Below are 18,264 nucleotides of genomic sequence, written 5' to 3'. Positions count from 1 at the left end.
GTGGTTGTAAGACCTCCACGTGGTGCATGACTGTGTGTCAGGCAGACAGGGGTGTCCCTATGTCGGACTGGCTCACAGGGGAGTCGGTGTCTGGTTGGTGGCTGACCATTAATATTCCCAGGGGCCCCCGTGACTTATTATTATGGCTCAGAGCGCCCTTTCCCCTCTCCAGAACAAAACATTTAGTCTGACCATTAGGTGTATACAGAAAGCAATGCTTGTTTGTTGGATAGCAGCAGGGACACAGCGTGGAGGTCGGTTAGATTGGGATTCTATGGGAGACTGGAGCCCAGGGCGTCATGGGCTGTCTCCTATGCCTTCTTGATGTTAAAATTATCCAGAAAAAAAGATCAAAGTTATTGCCAGCAGTACCAATCACAAAATAAAATACATGAATTTTGCACTAAAACCCCACACAACTACTACAATCTCAGGAATAAGATGTCTGTGACAAGCAAATCTGAACCCTATCCGCGCCACACTCCTCCACCACCCCTGCCTAGACACTCAAGACAGCAGACATTATATACATGTTGTGATAGCTCTGTGCTGACTTGCACATCATCTCCAGGCCCATAAGGGGCCATTTCTCTCCACTGTAATATTTGAGAATTTGGCCAATTTGCTATTTAAAAGGTCTTGACTCTTTCAGTGCCAATGAAATAAAAAAAATATTGCGAACTTTGCCAACTTTTTTCTTTTCTTTTTTCAAAGAAAAAAAAAAGTGCTTTGGAAGCGAGATACAGCCTTTTTCAGTTATAGGTTAAACAAAGAGTGGATGGAGCTGCAAATCTTCAGATAATGATATCTTGGGTTCTGAACATTTTTTTCAAAAAAAAAAAAAGAATTAAAAACTTTCTCGTTCTGGGAAAGGGGGTATAACCCTAAAACTCGGGATAACTCGGGGCCTGGCACTGAGTCATTCAGTTGTCACTTTAGAAATGTGCAGATACCCTGTATACACTTATACTGTATGTTGGTTTGTTTACGGTTGAGTCCTGACCCCCAGTTTGGGAACCATTGCTCTAGGGGACTAGGATTATTATTTTATTTTTTGGCAGACACCTTTACAAACAAAATAGTGAAGAAACTTCTCGGTAAGGAATTTCTTCCAAGATGTGTGTAACATTCCCAGTCACTTACAGCCATGCTTTTACAAATGTCAAAGTACCACCCAATAATAATGAAATTATTCCTTATTGGTATCAAAAGAAATCTCCTGAAAGCTTCAACAGAATGTGAATTACATGTATACTGTAGGTGATGAATTCACCAATCCTGGGCATTATGGCACGTAGAAAAGGGAGAAATGTCCAATTACATTGTTAAATATGCTTATAACCAATTGCATACTTGTAATCACTTGACTATAATTTATTTTATCCTAATTAGATCCAAGATCACCAACACATGGGGTTAGGCACCAATATTATTTGTCTAGGATGAATAATGAAGGAGTAATGGTATTTTAAGGATCTGGCGGTGGCCATTTTGAAAATCTGACCTTTCTAGTGGTCACCTGATACACCTGATACTACAATAAACCATAACCATTGAGAAACCTTTTGTTGCAATTTTTTGGGGGTCAAATCATAACTGCAGCCGCCTAAAGGGCCAAACATGAAATGTAAGACCAGAGACAAACAGCACAATTTACAAAGAACAAAAAGCCTTCAGGGAGGAAACAAGCAGCACAGCCTGAGAGACTTATAGATCTGTAAAGTGTGTCTATAAGCAGCACAGCCTGAGAGACTTATAGATCTGTAAAGTGTGTCTATAAGCAGCACAGCCTGAGAGACTTATAGATCTGTAAAGTGTGTCTATAAGCAGCACAGCCTGAGAGACTTATAGATCTGTAAAGTGTGTCTATAAGCAGCACAGCCTGAGAGACTTATAGATCTGTAAAGTGTGTCTATAAGAAACATGAAAGCTTTTCATTCCTCATTGAGGCCTCAGGGCTCCAAGGTGTTGAGAGTATGAATCCAGTATGCTTCTCTGCATAGTGTGTGTGTGTGTGTGTGTGTGTGTGTGTGTGTGTGTGTGTGTGTGTGTGTGTGTGTGTGTGTGTGTGTGTGTGTGTGTGTGTGTGTGTGCGCGCGCGTGCGTGCGTGCGTGTGTGTGCGCGCGTGCGCAATGCACCTTGTGTGACCACCCCACCTACAAAGTAACTAGTAACTAAAGTTTTCAAATAATTGTAGTGGAGTAAAAGTACAATATTTGCCTCTGAGATGTGGAGTAAAAGTAAAAATATTGGAAATTGGAAATACTCAAGTTAAGTACAAATACCTCAAAATTGTACTTAAGTACAGTACTTGAGTAAATGTACTTAGTTAAAGGGGCACGGTGGCGCAGTCGGTAGTGCTGTCGCCTCACAGCTAGAAGGTCCTGGGTTCGATTCCCGCAGGGGACGCTGTGGGCGCTGGGGGCGTGTTCTCTCCTCCTCGTCATCAGTGCCCATACCCTAGGTGGGGTTGGCGAAAGGGCCTTTCTGTGTGGAGTTTGCATGTTCTCCCCGTGTCTCCTAGGGTAGGTACCCTCACAAAAACATGCAGTAATCCTGGTCTGCCTCCCCCTGGTCAGCCGGGGCGCCTGATGGAGGGGAAGGGAACTGGTTGGAATAACGTGTTCCTTCCACGCGCTACGTCCAACAAGGGAAACTCTCCCCTGTCAGGTGACAAGAAGGTCAGTTGGCTCTCATGCATTGAAGGAGGCATGAGCTCGGCCCTGGCCTCCCTAGGTTGGCAGAGGGAAGGTAGTGCCCAGGATTACATAGACAATTGGCACTGGGTGTAAAAAATAGGGTTACAAAATCGTGGGATACATTTTTTTTAAGAAAAAAAAAAAAAAAAAAATATGTACTTAGTTACTTTACACCACTGGAGTCAACATGCAAACTGGTCACTTTATCTTGTAGGAGAGGAGGCTATATGTTTGTGTGTGTGTGCACATTGTGTGACCACCCCACCTCCCCCGGGAGAATGGTGGGACACATCTTTTGCTATTACTCCTTCAGATTCTGTCCAAAAATCAGGCAAATCGGTACATAGTATCTCTATAGTCATGTGATCAAGACTGATGTGTCCCATATTTCATATTCCATCCTAATTGGCTAACATTGGCTTCCAAAGTTTGCAGGATAGGATAGGTCCGTTTTGAACAAAATGCCTCAAATCATGAATGCAGTGTCCGACTGCCGTGCAAGGCGTAAGAAGAAATGGCACCCTTTTCACTTTGGCCTTTTATAGCGCCACCAGCAGGCCACAATAACCTACCTGACCTGGCGGAGACCTGTGCTCCGAGGAGCACTTTCTCTAGTTTCTAATGGTTTGGTATGGGTGATGGGAAGTGACAAACGGGTGCCAGTGGGGGTGCTACCAGACTGTGGATCATTATATTCTTTAGTACCAGAGGAGTCTGTGTTACCTTTTACACCTGAAAGTGATACAGGGAAAGCATTTAGTTTCAGGGAATGAGGATGTTTGTGTTTCCTGTTCCAGTGCATGAAATGTCTCTCCTTTCAGAGTTGCTTCATGGAGAAGTTCACATGGGGGCAGTGGTGGAAAAAGTACTCAAATGTTTAACTTAAGTAAAAGTATCAATACTGATTGATTGATTGATTGAATCAATCAATTACATTAATAATACTTTTGTCTAAAAGGTCCGTCCGTCCGTACTGCAATGTAGAAGTATTCTGTTACACGTACATGTCCGGAATTCAAAATTGACTTGAGTAAAAGTACAAAAGTATTGGAATCAAAATGTACTTACAAATACCTCAAAAGTGTACTTAAGTACAGTACTTAAGTAAATGTACTTTACACCACTGCATGGGGGTGCGGCCGGAGGTGTCGGTTACAGGTGTGGACATCGTTCTCTGTAACGACCTCTGTGGGGAACGAGTATGAGCAGATCAGGTACCAAATGTAATCTGGTAAAAAGCTCAATAATACTGATGACTGTTTTACTTCATAATTATGTAACAACTCAACTCAACCAAAACTTTATTTATATCACATTTAACATGACCATGTCAACCATAGCTCTGTAAAGACACAAACAATACAATGCAATATAAACAGACAATGAAATAACGCACGCACGCACACACGCACACACACACACACACACACACACCACAACACACACACACACACACACACACACACACACACACACACACACACACACACACACACACACACACACACACAACACACACACACACACACACACACACACACACACACACACACACACACACACACACACACACACACACACACACACACACCTCTCATGTGACACTTTGATCACATGACCAGTGTGTTTTTAAAGACATTTGATGGTTTCAGCAGTGAGATGTAATGAGGCTTAGATTGATGTTCAATGAACATGAACAGCATTTTACCAGCGACGCTCAACACACACACACACACACACACACACACACACACACACACACACACACACACACACACACACACACACACACACACACACACACACACACACACACACACACACACGATTTTAGCCTCTGTCAAAAGGGGGGGCAAGATTTTGTCACAAGGGGGGAGGGGAGGGGGTGGACACAAAAACTATGGAACTCTGACTGGTATTATTTTACACTATGGAATTGGAAATAATAGAGCATATTCACCCTGCATAATAATACATATGTGCAGAGTAGACCAGTGGAGTGGAGAGCATTTTATTTGGGTTTTCTCTTCTGAAGTGACCAGATATTTACGGGTCCATTTGGTTCCATTTGTACACTCTCAGAGTTATGGGGGTCCTTGCAAATAAAACATTTGAGAACCACTAGTAGGACTCCTAATGTGTCATATATAGTGTCCTAGTAAATCAGAGCCATACATATTCTGAAGAAAACCCAGAGACTTGACATTCAGTAATTGGGTCTTATGATTAAAATAAGAACATTATAATGGTGTGTAAATGAAGAATTTGCCATGGACACATTTGTCCGTGTACGGACATATTGATGACCCCTGGGTTAGACATAAGGTGCATAAGGTACAGTATGTACATGACTGAAACACTCTTTATTATGGAAGAAACCATAACTTAAAAAAAACAAATTTATGTTTTTTTTAAAGTTATGGTTTCTTATATAGGGCTATGCACATGTGTCATGTGACACTGGCCAATCACAGTCCTGAATAGACTGTGATTGGCCAATCACGGTGCAGGGTTAGGCGGGTACATTTTTGGCCAATCACAGTGCAGGATTTGTTGTACAAATATCCAAACCTCACTTATAGGGGCGGTTTCACCGCCCAAAAATATTAATTTACACAACACTGATGATGGTCAATGAAGCTTTAGCTATCTATGAAATCTATGAAAAAGTTTAATTTGCACCACAATTGTATGCAATGTATGGGGGTCCCTGCTTCGTCTCTCTCTCAGCTAGGGGGTCCCTGCTTCATCTCTGTCTCAGCTAAGGGGTCCCTGCTTCATCTCTCTCTCAGCTAAGGGGTCCCTGCTTCATCTCTCTCTCAGCTAAGGGGTCCCTGCTTCATCTCTCTCTCAGCTAAGGGGTCCCTGCTTCATCTCTCTCTCAGCTAAGGGGTCCCTGCTTCATCTCTGTCTCAGCTAAGGGGTCCCTGCTTCATCTCTCTCTCAGCTAGGGGGTCCCTGCTTCATCTCTGTCTCAGCTAAGGGGTCCCTGCTTCATCTCTCTCTCAGCTAAGGGGTCCCTGCTTCGTCTCTCTCTCAGCTAGGGGGTCCCTGCTTCATCTCTGTCTCAGCTAAGGGGTCCCTGCTTCATCTCTCTCTCAGCTAGGGGGTCCCTGCTTCATCTCTGTCTCAGCTAAGGGGTCCCTGCTTCATCTCTCTCTCAGCTAAGGGGTCCCTGCTTCATCTCTCTCTCAGCTAAGGGGTCCCTGCTTCATCTCTCTCTCAGCTAAGGGGTCCCTGCTTCATCTCTCTCTCAGCTAAGGGGTCCCTGCTTCCTCTCTCTCTCAGCTAAGGGGTCCCTGCTTCATCTCTCTCTCAGCTAAGGGGTCCCTGCTTCATCTCTCTCTCAGCTAAGGGGTCCCTGCTTCATCTCTCTCTCAGCTAAGGGGTCCCTGCTTCCTCTCTCTCTCAGCTAAGGGGTCCCTGCTTCATCTCTCTCTCAGCTAAGGGGTCCCTGCTTCATCTCTCTCTCAGCTAAGGGGTCCCTGGCTGCTTCGTCTCTCTCTCAGTTGAGGGGTCCCTGCTTCATCTCTCTCTCAGCTAAGGGGTCCCTGGCTGCTTCGTCTCTCTCTCTCAGCTAAGGGGTCCCTGCTTCATCTCTCTCTCAGCTAAGGGGTCCCTGGCTGCTTCGTCTCTCTCTCAGCTAAGGGGTCCCTGCTTCATCTCTCTCTCAGCTAAGGGGTCCCTGGCTGCTTCGTCTCTCTCTCAGCTAAGGGGTCCCTGCTTCATCTCTCTCTCAGCTAAGGGGTCCCTGCTTCATCTCTCTCTCAGCTAAGGGGTCCCTGCTTCATCTCTCTCAGCTAAGGGGTCCCTGCTTCATCTCTCTCTCAGCTAAGGGGTCCCTGCTTCATCTCTCTCAGTTAAGGGGTCCCTGCTTCATCTCTCTCTCAGCTAAGGGGTCCCTGGCTGCTTCGTCTCTCTCTCAGTTAAGGGGTCCCTGCTTCATCTCTCTCAGCTAAGGGGTCCCTGCTTCATCTCTCAGCTAAGGGGTCCCTGCTTCATCTCTCTCTCAGCTAGGGGGTCCTTGGGCTGAAAACGTTGAAGACCCCTGCTCTACTTCATCATACAAGAGTGTCACCCCAAAAGTAGTGACAATAGCAGATCTACAAGCTTACAACGTGTCGTTGTGAGCTTGTAGATCTGCTATCCTTGAATTCATGGAGCCAATAATTTGATTACCGGCGGAAAGATGCTAATATTTCCGGTAGGAGACTCAAAGAGTCTCCATTGTGTCTCCTACCGGAGAGACCACCGGTCATCATATTATTGTCTCAGGAATGTGACAAAAACTAAAAAATCTCCATGAATTCATGGCTTCATGGTGTGTGTAATTGATAGAAAATAAGTATTTTTTTGGGTGAACTACTCCTTTAAACGGGGCTCAAGACCCTGCCCTTTTATCCATCTGCAAAAAGACATTTAGGTGAAAGAAATGTAAATGCCTGCTTTCCATGTGGTACCTGAAGGCAGCATTCAAAATAATTGCCTTTCCAAACTCTCCTGAACTTGAATGCAGCTAAATGCCCTCTGAGTATAAATCCATGGCGTACAGTACGTCTCATCTCTGACTTAATAACTGACACTTTCACTTTGATAACCATTCATTATACTGGATGCATAGAAATGTCAAAAGGATTTCTGGACTGATGTGGACTCACTCACTCACTCACTCACTCACTCACTCACTCACTCACTCACTCACTCACTCACTCACTCACTCACTCACTCACTCACTCACTCACTCACTCACTCACTCACAACATGTCTCTAGTAACAGGTGATGTTTAATAAAAGAATAATTCTGATTGGCTGCTGAGTGAATCAGGAAGTGAAATTCAAGTTTGAGTTTCCAGTCAGAAGCTTCAGTGGTGAGTTTAACACACGCACGGACGCACGCACGCACGCACACACGCACGCACGCTAAGGTACAGTATGTACATGAGGAGACATAAGGTATATCAGGTAGAGTATGTACATAAGGAGACATAAGGTTCATAAGCAGCAGCTATATACATGATTCTGTGCAATAATCCAGACTGTCGTCTTTCTGGAAACAGATGATGCAACATCATATCTTTATTCTGATTGGCTGATTCTTCTAAACTATAAAACGAGTCCTCCTTCATTCTCTTTCAGACTCCAGAACTTCTCTTGAGGTAAACATGTGTTTATTCTGATGAGTTTATTCTGATCTGTTTATTCTCATCTGTAATATATTAGAGTATATTTATATTGTTATAAATACATTATATGTATCTTTTGATAAATGAAATATATATCTATATTGTTACTAATATAAATAAACATTATGTCTGTTGATTATATACTGAATAACTTACTGTTATATTGATATATCAAATATACATACAGTTTATTCATAGTGTTATTATTCAGCCTCAAGGCCCGAACCAACAGGCTTTGGATCAATTATTTTACACTGTGCAACCTGACTTATGAACAATACACTCTAGTAACACGCACGCACGCACGCACGCACGCACGCACGCACGCACGCACGCACGCACGCACGCACGCACGCACGCACGCACGCACGCACGCACGCACGCACGCACGCACGCACGCACGCACGCACGCACGCGCACACACACACACACACACGCACGCACACACACACACACACACACACGCCTCTGAAGTAACACTTTGATCACATGACGTGATGGTATCATCAGTGAGATGTAATGACGCTTGGATTAGAGGAGCGTCTGTGAGTTCAGTTTACAGAGGTTCCCGGTTTGATCCCTGACTCCTCCTGGCTTCATGTTGAAGTGTCCTTGAGCAAGGCACTGAACCCCTAACTGCTTCTGATGAGCAGGTTGATGCTTTCCTCCACCGTGTGTGTGTGTGTGTGTGTGTGTGTGTGTGTGTGTGTGTGTGTGTGTGTGTGTGTGTGTGTGTGTGTGTGTGTGTGTGTGTGTGTGTGTGTGTGTGTGTGTGTGTGTGTGTGTGTGTGTTTAACCACTCTGACGCTCTAAAATGTCACCTTTGACCTGAAAAAGATGTTGAGTTGTGAGGTCAACTGTGAATCCTTTATGTGAGAATGTGGAACACCTCAGCTTAACATTATTAATACTGAATTAATTATAGACTTAATAGACTGACTGATACTACGCAGCCTTCTAATCCAGTCCTATAATACACTGATCAGAGCAATATGGTCACTGAGTTCTGACCATTTGAAGTGTTAAACACTATGTAACACTGTGTAACACTGTGTAACACTGTGTAACACTGTGTTACACTGTGTAACACTGTGTTACACTGTGTAACACTGTGTAACACAGTGTAACACTGTGTAACACTGTGTAACACGGTGTAACACTGTGTAACACTGTGTAACACGGTGTAACACTGTGTAACACTGTGTAACACTGTGTAACACTGTGTAACACTGTGTAACACTGTGTAACACTGTGTAACACTGTGTTACACTGTGTAACACTGTGTTACACTGTGTAACACTGTGTAACACAGTGTAACACTGTGTAACACTGTGTAACACGGTGTAACACTGTGTAACACTGTGTAACACAGTGTAACACTGTGTAACACTGTGTAACACTGTGTAACACTGTGTAACACTGTGTTACATAGACACTGTAGATAATTAATTTACTTTTAATAAAGTGTAACACTGTGTAACACTGCTGTAGTTGCTCCATATGTGTGACATTCAGTTTGTTTGGTGTCATCATGTTGTACACAGAGTTAAATGAGACACATTTCACATCATGTGTAAATGTACACAGAATTAAATGAGGACACATTTCACATCATGTGTAAATGTACACAGAGTTAAATGAGGACACATTCACATCATGTGTAAATGTACACAGAGTTAAATGAGGACACATTCACATCATGTGTAAATGTACACAGAGTTAAATGAGGACACATTCACATCATGTGTAAATGTACACAGAGTTAAATGAGGACACATTCACATCATGTGTAAATGTACACAGAATTAAATGAGGACACATTTCACATCATGTGTAAATGTACACAGAGTTAAATGAGGACACATTTCACATCATGTGTAAATGTACACAGACAAATACTCCAACTAACTAAATTATTTATTTTATTAATATTTAAAATATTTAATCACTTCAATATGAAGTGATGAACTTTAACCTTTAACCTCCCATCATGTCTCATCTGAAAGCTTTTAATTAACTTTCTTTCTTTCTTTCTTTCTTTCTTTCTTTCTTTCTGTCTTTCTTTATTTCATTCTAACTATGGTTTTCTTCAAAATTCCCAACCATCGTCTTCCCGGAAACAGATGATGTTACATCATATCTTTAATCTGATTGGCTGATTTGTCTAAACTACAGAACGAGTCCTCCTTCATTCTCTTTCAGACTCCAGAACTTCTCTTTCAGTAAACATCTGTTTATTCTGATCTGTTTATTCTCATCTGTTTATTCTCATCTGTTTATTCTCATATGTTTATTCTCATCTATTAAATTCAGTTCAGTTCTGATCAGTGATGATGAAGATTACAGCCACCCTCCTCATCCTCTCCTCTGTACTTCATGTCAAAGCGATCCCAGGAAGTAAGTACATTATATTTATGTTATTATATTAAAGATACTCTTATTATATAAAATATGCATCCATAGATGTAATCTTGTTATATAAAATACATGTATATTTATGTTTATATTATTAAAACATACAGTATATTTATATTGTTATACATACTTTATCTTTTGATAAATGCAATCTATATTGTTATTAATATAAATAAACATTATATCTGTTAATTATATACTGAATAACATACTGTTATATTTATATATCAAATATACATACAGTTTATTCTGTTATTATTTATAATATCATTGGTAAGCGGTAGCTCAGTCTCAAGACCCGAACCAACAGGCTTTGGATCAATTATTTTACACTGTGCAATGTTGAGGTATTTTTAGCGGTGCCAGCCGCTCTACATTTGACCGTGTCTGTGTGTGTGTCCGTCCGTCCGTCCGTATGTCCGTATGAGCACGGCAAAGAAGAAACACTGCACACATGCGCACAACATGAATGCAGTGTGCAATTTCCGTGAAACTTTCCACGCATATTCCCACTAGGCCCAGGAAGAATTGCCCCCCTTTTCACATTGCCCTGTTATAGCGCCACCAAGAGGCCAATTTTGGCAAAACAATTGTTTTTAAAATACTTTTACACATTTTCTCCAAACGTCACGCAAATCATATTCCCACTAGGCCCAGGAAGAATTGCCCCCCTTTTCACATTGCCCTGTTATAGCGCCACCAGGAGGCACGGCAAAGAAGCAACACTGCACACGTGCCCACAACATGAATGCAGTGTGCAATTTCCGTGAAACTTTCCACGCATATTCCCACTAGGCCCAGGAAGAATTGCCCCCCTTTTCACATTGCCCTGTTATAGCGCCACCAGGAGGCCAATTTTGGCAAAACAATTGTTTTAAAAATACTTTTACACATTTTCTCCAAACGTCACGCAAATCAGTACACATATTTACTGCATAGAGGCCAAGGAAAAACCTTGGAATGCATTTGGTGATTTGCTTCCAGTGGCGCTGTTCAGTAGCCTTGAAATGAATTTACAGGGATTTAACATTGTTTCTCTAGTTCATATATAGCCCAATTAAATAAACTCATCAAAGGCACCGCTTCCTTCACACAGGGTGTGATTTTTTACTTTACTGGAGTACTTCCTATACTTTCAGTATTTTAACTTCTACTCCACTTCATTTCAGAGGCAAATATTATAATTTACTCCACTATAATTATTTGAAAACTTTTGTTACTAGTTACTTTGTAGATTTTGATTGCAAAACATACTCTTAAGCCCTATGTGAGCTTGTAGATCTGCTATTTTCCAAAGATTTGTATACATTTGAAAACTTGTGAAATGGGACATTCTGCATAATGAGTACTTTCTACTTTTGGTACTTTAAGTACATTTTGATACCAATACGTTTGTACTTTTACTCAAGTAAATAAAACATTCTGGACTTATACTTGTAACTTGAGTATTTCTTCATTGCAGAAATTATACTTTTACTTAAGTAAAACATTTGAGTACTTTTTCCACCACTGTATATTATATAACATTATATAATATAATGTAATATAATATACATTCACATGTTCACATCCTGAAATAAATCATTATGAATCTGTTTCATAATATTATAAAAACATTTAAATCTGTTGAATAAAATGTTTGACAGGAAGATACTTCATGACTGTTTAACATGATGATGATGATGATGATGATGATGATGATGATGATTGTTGTTTGAATTTAATGTCATCTTTGTTTTATTTCCAGTGTTCCATGAGGACATTCAACTCAATGGCTGTTCAGACACAGTTAAAGACTCATATAAAGAGTGGATGTGGGCACTGGATGGTGAAGTGTTGTACTACGCAGACTACAACAAAGGGAAGATGGTGTACCCTCAGCCTCCGTTTGTAGATCCAATCACCTGGGGGCCAGCAGCTTATGTAAGAGCTGTGGATGATCAGCAGTACTGCAAAGGCCAGCTGGACTCCATTCGCACTGCCTTGAAGAAACCACCAGTGAAAGGTACATGAATACTATGAACACAATAGTTATTAACTAAAACGGTTGAATATATTTAACATGAATGAAAATGTTTAACCCATTCAATCCGGGAACACATATTTGTAATTTTAGATTTCTTTGGGTGTTCAAAAATAGCAGATCTACAAGCTCATAGCGCAGCACAGAGTGCCGCTCTAGATCTGCTATTTTGGGGGGGGGGGGGATCAAGAAAAAAGTTTGAGAACCACTGATTTTATAGCAACATATTTTTTTTTTGTTTTTTTTAAACTGTTAGGATTTAGAAGACATTTGTAGAATCCCCAGAAGCAAATATTTGAGTTACAAATGTTTGCTTTAAAAGTATATATATATTCAAAGATTTGTAGTAGGCTACTGTAATTAAGTACAATTTTGAGGTATTTGTACTTTACTTGAGTATTTCCAGTTTTCAATACTTTTACTTCTACTCCACTACATCTCTGATCCAAATATTGTACTTTTACTCCATTACATTTATTTTAAAACTTTAGTTACTACTTACTTTGTAAATTTGATTATTATTACAAAACATACATTAACCACTTCAGCCCTATATACATTTCGGCCATTTAAAAATAGCAGATCTACAAGCTCACAATGCGTCGTGATGCGACGCATCGTGAGCTTGTAGATCTGCTATTTTCAAAGGATTTTCACACATTTGAAAACTTGAAATGGGACATTCTGCACAATAAGTAGGCTACTTTTACTTTTGGTACTTTAAGTATATTTTCATACAAATACATTTGTACTTTTACTCAAGTACATTTTGAATTCCGGACTTTTACTTGTAACAGAGTTTTTCTATTTTGCAGTATTGATACTTTTACTTAAGTAAAACATTTGAGTACTTTTTCCACCAATGGCTGCTAGTAGCCCCGCCTTCCTCCTATTACTCTGTGGCTGTGGCTCACACACACACACACACACACACACACACACACACACACACACACACACACACACACACGCACACGCACACGCACACGCACACGCACATGCACACACACCACACACACACGAACCTATTTTAGACTTTATGTAGTGACATATTTGGCCGATAGGGGGCAGTTAGCCTAGTGTTGATATTATACAGATGATAAAAAACTGAACATTAATGACATTTTTAATTGTCTATTTCCAGATGGATATGTGTTCTATACTGCTTCCCGCTGTGTGTTTAACTCCAGTGAGCTGAAAGACATACAGTACATATACTCAATGAATTTCGATGGTGATGAGTTCCTCAGGTGGGACAGTAGAGTAGATCAGTTTGTTGGATACACTGAGTTTGGTGTGAAGAACGCAGAGCGCAGCAATAAAGATCCTACAGAACTGGCTGCATGGAGAGCACAACGAGAGGCAACCTGCAAACACAACATTGAGCTCTACTACTCCTCTGTTCTGAACAAGAGAGGTGAGCTGATCTCAGAGCAGCACTCAACACTCATCACCTCATAAACTATAACATGACATCATAATAAATCATTCTATTCAGAGATGATTAATGGTGTTAATATTGATCTGATAATGATTATAAAACATCCCTTGGTCTGGGCCGTAGCGTGACGGTCCAGGCCTGGACCCCTTAACCCATTCAATCCGGGGACGCATCTCTGTCATTTTAGATTTCTTTAGCTATTCAAAAATAGCAGATCTACAAGCTCATTGCGCGGCACCGAGTGCCGCGCGATGAGCTTGTAGATCTGCTATTTTTTTTAAATCTTGACAATGTGTGCAAATCTTTGAATATATATTTTATAACGTGAACATTTGTAACTCTGGGGGTCCCTGAAACAAAACATTTGACAAATGTTCGCTTTAAAAATATATATATATAAAGAGTAACACATATTTTCATGATTTTTCAAAGAATAGCAGATCTACAAGCTCATAGCGCGGCACCGAGTGCCGAATTTCACAGAATGAAACATATAGATCTATTTCTGAGTGTTTTCACCTACATATAATGACCTTCCTAAAATAGAGACACCAGGATTAATGTTTTTAAATTAACTTTAAAAAGAACCATGCAGGATAAAACACACCTCTATACACTTCATTTACCCTGATTTTATATTTAATTATTATCTTAACTAGTTTGTTTTGTATGTTTTTAATCACTTTAGTAATTTAGTATCTTACAGGATTATGTGTGTTGTTTGTTTCTACTCATTTGTACTATTTTCATTAAATGCTATTGCTTGGTTTATTGTTGTTCATGTAAAGCACTGTGTAACTGTAAATTATTTAATATGTTTAAATTACATTATATAAATGCATTCTACATCGTAGAAAACTGTAGACTATTGTAGAATCTACAGTATTCTATGAAACATTTGTTCTCTGGTGCCATCTGGTGGCCAAACACTGACATTTACAGTTACAATTTACAATGTAGGCATTTATCAGACGCTCTTAATCCAGAGAGATTTACAGTAAGCAAGGAAAACACAAGGTAATACATCAAATGCATAGAAATAGTGATCTAGGATCATAGGTATACCAAGAACCTATCATCAGTCTAAACAGTATAATATCAAACAATGTATAATCTGTACATTGAATCTATCCAAACTATAGGATACCAGGTCTACAAATGACCTGACATCTGTCTACATAACATGATATCTAAATTACATTTTAACCTTTGAGTAAGCCTGTAAGGTCATCAAGGCTAGGTCTAGTGCTACAGGCTGAGGTGGAATCTGAAGAGGAGAGTCTTCAGATTACAGCGGAAGATTGGGATTGAGTCTGCAGTTCTAACTGCAATGGGAGTTTATTCCACAGTTTAGGAGCCAGAAGGGAGAAGAGTCTGGGACGAGTGGAGCGTTGTCCAGGGTGTTTTAAAGAAGAGAGAAGAGTCTAGGACGTGTGGAGCGTTGTCCTGGGTGTTTTAGAGAAGAGAGAAGAGTCTAGGACGTGTGGAGCGTTGTCCAGGGTGTTTTAGAGAAGAGAGAAGAGTCTAGGACGTGTGGAGCGTTGTCCAGGGTGTTTTAGAGAAGAGAGAAGAGTCTAGGACGTGTGGAGCGTTGTCCAGGGTGTTTTAGAGAAGAGAGAAGAGTCTAGGACGTGTGGAGCATTGTCCTGGGTGTTTTAGAGAAGAGAGAAGAGTCTAGGACGTGTGGAGCGTTGTCCTGGGTGTTTTAGAGAAGAGAGAAGAGTCTAGGACGTGTGGAGCGTTGTCCAGGGTGTTTTAGAGAAGAGAGAAGAGTCTAGGACGTGTGGAGCGTTGTCCAGGGTGTTTTAGAGAAGAGAGAAGAGTCTAGGACGTGTGGAGCATTGTCCAGGGTGTTTTAGAGAAGAGAGAAGAGTCTAGGACGTGTGGAGCGTTGTCCAGGGTGTTTTAGAGAAGAGAGAAGAGTCTAGGACGTGTGGAGCGTTGTCCAGGGTGTTTTAGAGAAGAGAGAAGAGTCTAGGACGTGTGGAGCGTTGTCCAGGGTGTTTTAGAGAAGAGAGAAGAGTCTAGGACGTGTGGAGCATTGTCCAGGGTGTTTTAGAATCAGAATCAGAATCAGAATCAGTTTTATTGTCACATCACAGTCTGTGACTTGGGTGGTGCAAGAAGTTTAGAGAAGGGAGAAGAGTCTAGGACGTGTGGAGCGTTGTCCAGGGTGTTTTAGAGAAGAGAGAAGAGTCTAGGACGTGTGGAGCGTTGTCCAGGGTGTTTTAGAGAAGAGAGAAGAGTCTAGGACGTGTGGAGCGTTGTCCAGGGTGTTTTAGAGAAGAGAGAAGAGTCTAGGACGTGTGGAGTGTGTCCAGGGTGTTTTAGAGAAGAGAGAAGAGTCTAGGGCGTGTGGAGCGTTGTCCAGGGTGTTTTAGAGAAGAGAGAAGAGTCTAGGACGTGTGGAGCGTTGTCCAGGGTGTTTTAGAGAAGGTTCTGACAGCTTCCCTGTGTTAGCTGATCTAAGTGAGCGGGAGGGGTTGTAGGGTTGGATCAGGCTTGAAGATATGGGGGTGTCATACCTTTGGTTGCTTTGTAGGCCAACATCAGTGTTTTGTACTCTGTGAGGGCAGCAACTGGGAGCCAATGGAGGGAGAGGAGAACGGGGGAGATACATTTTTGCTGGTTGATGACCAAGCGTTTTGCGGCTTTCTGGATCATTTGGATCTCATTTGGATGATATACAATTATTAATAATAATAACATTTTCCTATGACTGATATATAATAATAATAATTATAATGATAATGATAATGATAATGATAATGATAATGATAATGATAATAATAATCATCTTTTTTAGGAGTGGAGCCCAAAGTGAGACTGAAGTCAATGACTCCCCCTCGTCGTGGTGAACACACTCACATGCTGAGGTGCAGCAGCTACGACTTCTATCCTAAAGTGATCCTGGTGACCTGGCTGATAGGTCAAGAACCTTTGACCTCTGGTCTCTCCTCTACCGATGAGCTGTCTGATGGAGACTGGTACTACCAGTACCACTCCTACCTGGAGTACACACCCAGGTACACACCTAACAGACACCTATACATAGAAATACACACCTCTACTGGTACTACCAGTACCACTCCTACCTGGAGTACACACCCAGGTACACACCTAACAGACACCTATACATAGAAATACACACCTAGTAGACACTTATACGTATATTCTTTAAAAATAAAACATGTGTTACTCACTTGCTGAAAATTACTTGGTAGGCTAATACTAAGTCACACACACACACACACACACACACACACACACACACACACACACACACACACACACACACACACACACACACACACACACACACACACACAGGAATACGCTATTACGTGTGTATCTCGTTACTAAGTTTCTTCTGCCCCTTACCATCCTGTGTGTGTGTGTGTGTGTGTGTGTGTGTGTGTGTGTGTGTGTGTGTGTGTGTGTGTGTGTGTGTGTGTGTGTGTGTGTGTGTGTGTGTATGTGTGTGTGTGTGTGTGTGTGTGTGTGTGTGTGTTACAGATCAGGAGAGAAGATCACATGCATGGTGGAACATCCCAGTCTGACCGCGCCTATCAAGATAGACTGGGGTCAGTTACTGTAATCTACTGTAATCTACTGTATTCTACTGTAATCTACTGTAGTGTACTGTAATCTACTGTATTCTAATGTAAGTGTTACACTACACTCTGTTTTAACACATTTCCTGCCATTGATGTAGATCTACGTCGATTAAATTATTTTTTTGAAAATTCCATAATGATCTTTGTTTACTAATGGCTGCAGGTACAAAGACACTTATAGAATTTATAAAATGTATTAATTTAAAGTATGAGAACAGTCCTGAGAGATGGAACTGGTCTTATAAACTGCTCAAAAGAAGTTCGGAAACTTAACTTCGGTCAATTATATCTCCCCTTTAATAATACCAATTGGTATTGTGTTTTATATCATTCTTATCGTTGATTAGTCACCTTTACAAGGAGGTACAGATTGTAAGGATTGGGCATTCGTGGAATGAGCAACACAGCTAAACGTGTGGGTAGCGCCTCCAAAAAATGTGCCAAAATCACCCAATATGCTTCTGTTGGTAATCGCACTTGTTTTGAGCAACCTGCCAGCACACACCTGCTGAGAGGTGTGTGCCAGTAGTCACAGGTGTGTGAATGCCTCACAGGTGAGTGACTGGCACCTGAACATGGGTTCTGCAACTTTGTTGAGTTGGAGTGTGTATGCTCCAAGCAGCAACACTGCCCCCATGGAAAGATGCCACGTTTGTCCCTTCAGGATGAGGCCTGTGCAATAGGGCAAGTGAAGCTGGTGTTCCGTTATGCAGATTACGCATTATTTGATGCCAGCCCTGGTACCATTTGCAGGCAGGTGTGTGCCAGTCACAGGTGTGACTGGCACCTGAGCATGGGCCCTGCAACTTTGACATCTGTCTTTGGTTCCGTTGTGCAAATCTGGCCTGTAAATCTATGGTTCAGTTAAGCAAGGGGTCTTGGGTT

At 41.4% G+C, this 18,264-nt stretch overlaps 2 protein-coding genes across 1 annotated transcript in view; both read left to right on the top strand.

The window, feature by feature from the left end:
* The window catches only part of LOC308089526 (H-2 class II histocompatibility antigen, E-S beta chain-like), a 130,032-nt gene that overhangs the window by 107,515 nt on the left and 4,253 nt on the right, over nucleotides 1-18,264 (top strand).
* Nucleotides 10,149-18,264, top strand: part of LOC308089527 (H-2 class II histocompatibility antigen, E-S beta chain-like) — a 68,418-nt gene continuing 60,302 nt past the window's right edge. The window contains exons 1-5 of the mRNA XM_080434307.1: nucleotides 10,149-10,280; nucleotides 12,046-12,303; nucleotides 13,466-13,738; nucleotides 16,569-16,788; nucleotides 17,279-17,346. Coding sequence (XP_080290433.1) covers nucleotides 10,214-10,280; nucleotides 12,046-12,303; nucleotides 13,466-13,738; nucleotides 16,569-16,788; nucleotides 17,279-17,346 — 886 coding nt within the window. The 5' untranslated portion in view covers nucleotides 10,149-10,213. The remainder of the gene's footprint in view (nucleotides 10,281-12,045; nucleotides 12,304-13,465; nucleotides 13,739-16,568; nucleotides 16,789-17,278; nucleotides 17,347-18,264) is intronic.

Source organism: Gymnoscopelus braueri (assembly GCF_963280865.1).
Source record: "Gymnoscopelus braueri genome assembly, chromosome: 7".
NCBI lineage: Eukaryota > Metazoa > Chordata > Actinopteri > Myctophiformes > Myctophidae > Gymnoscopelus > Gymnoscopelus braueri.
The sequence above is the reverse complement of the archived record's forward strand: the minus strand, read 5'-3'. Positions and strand labels throughout refer to the sequence as shown.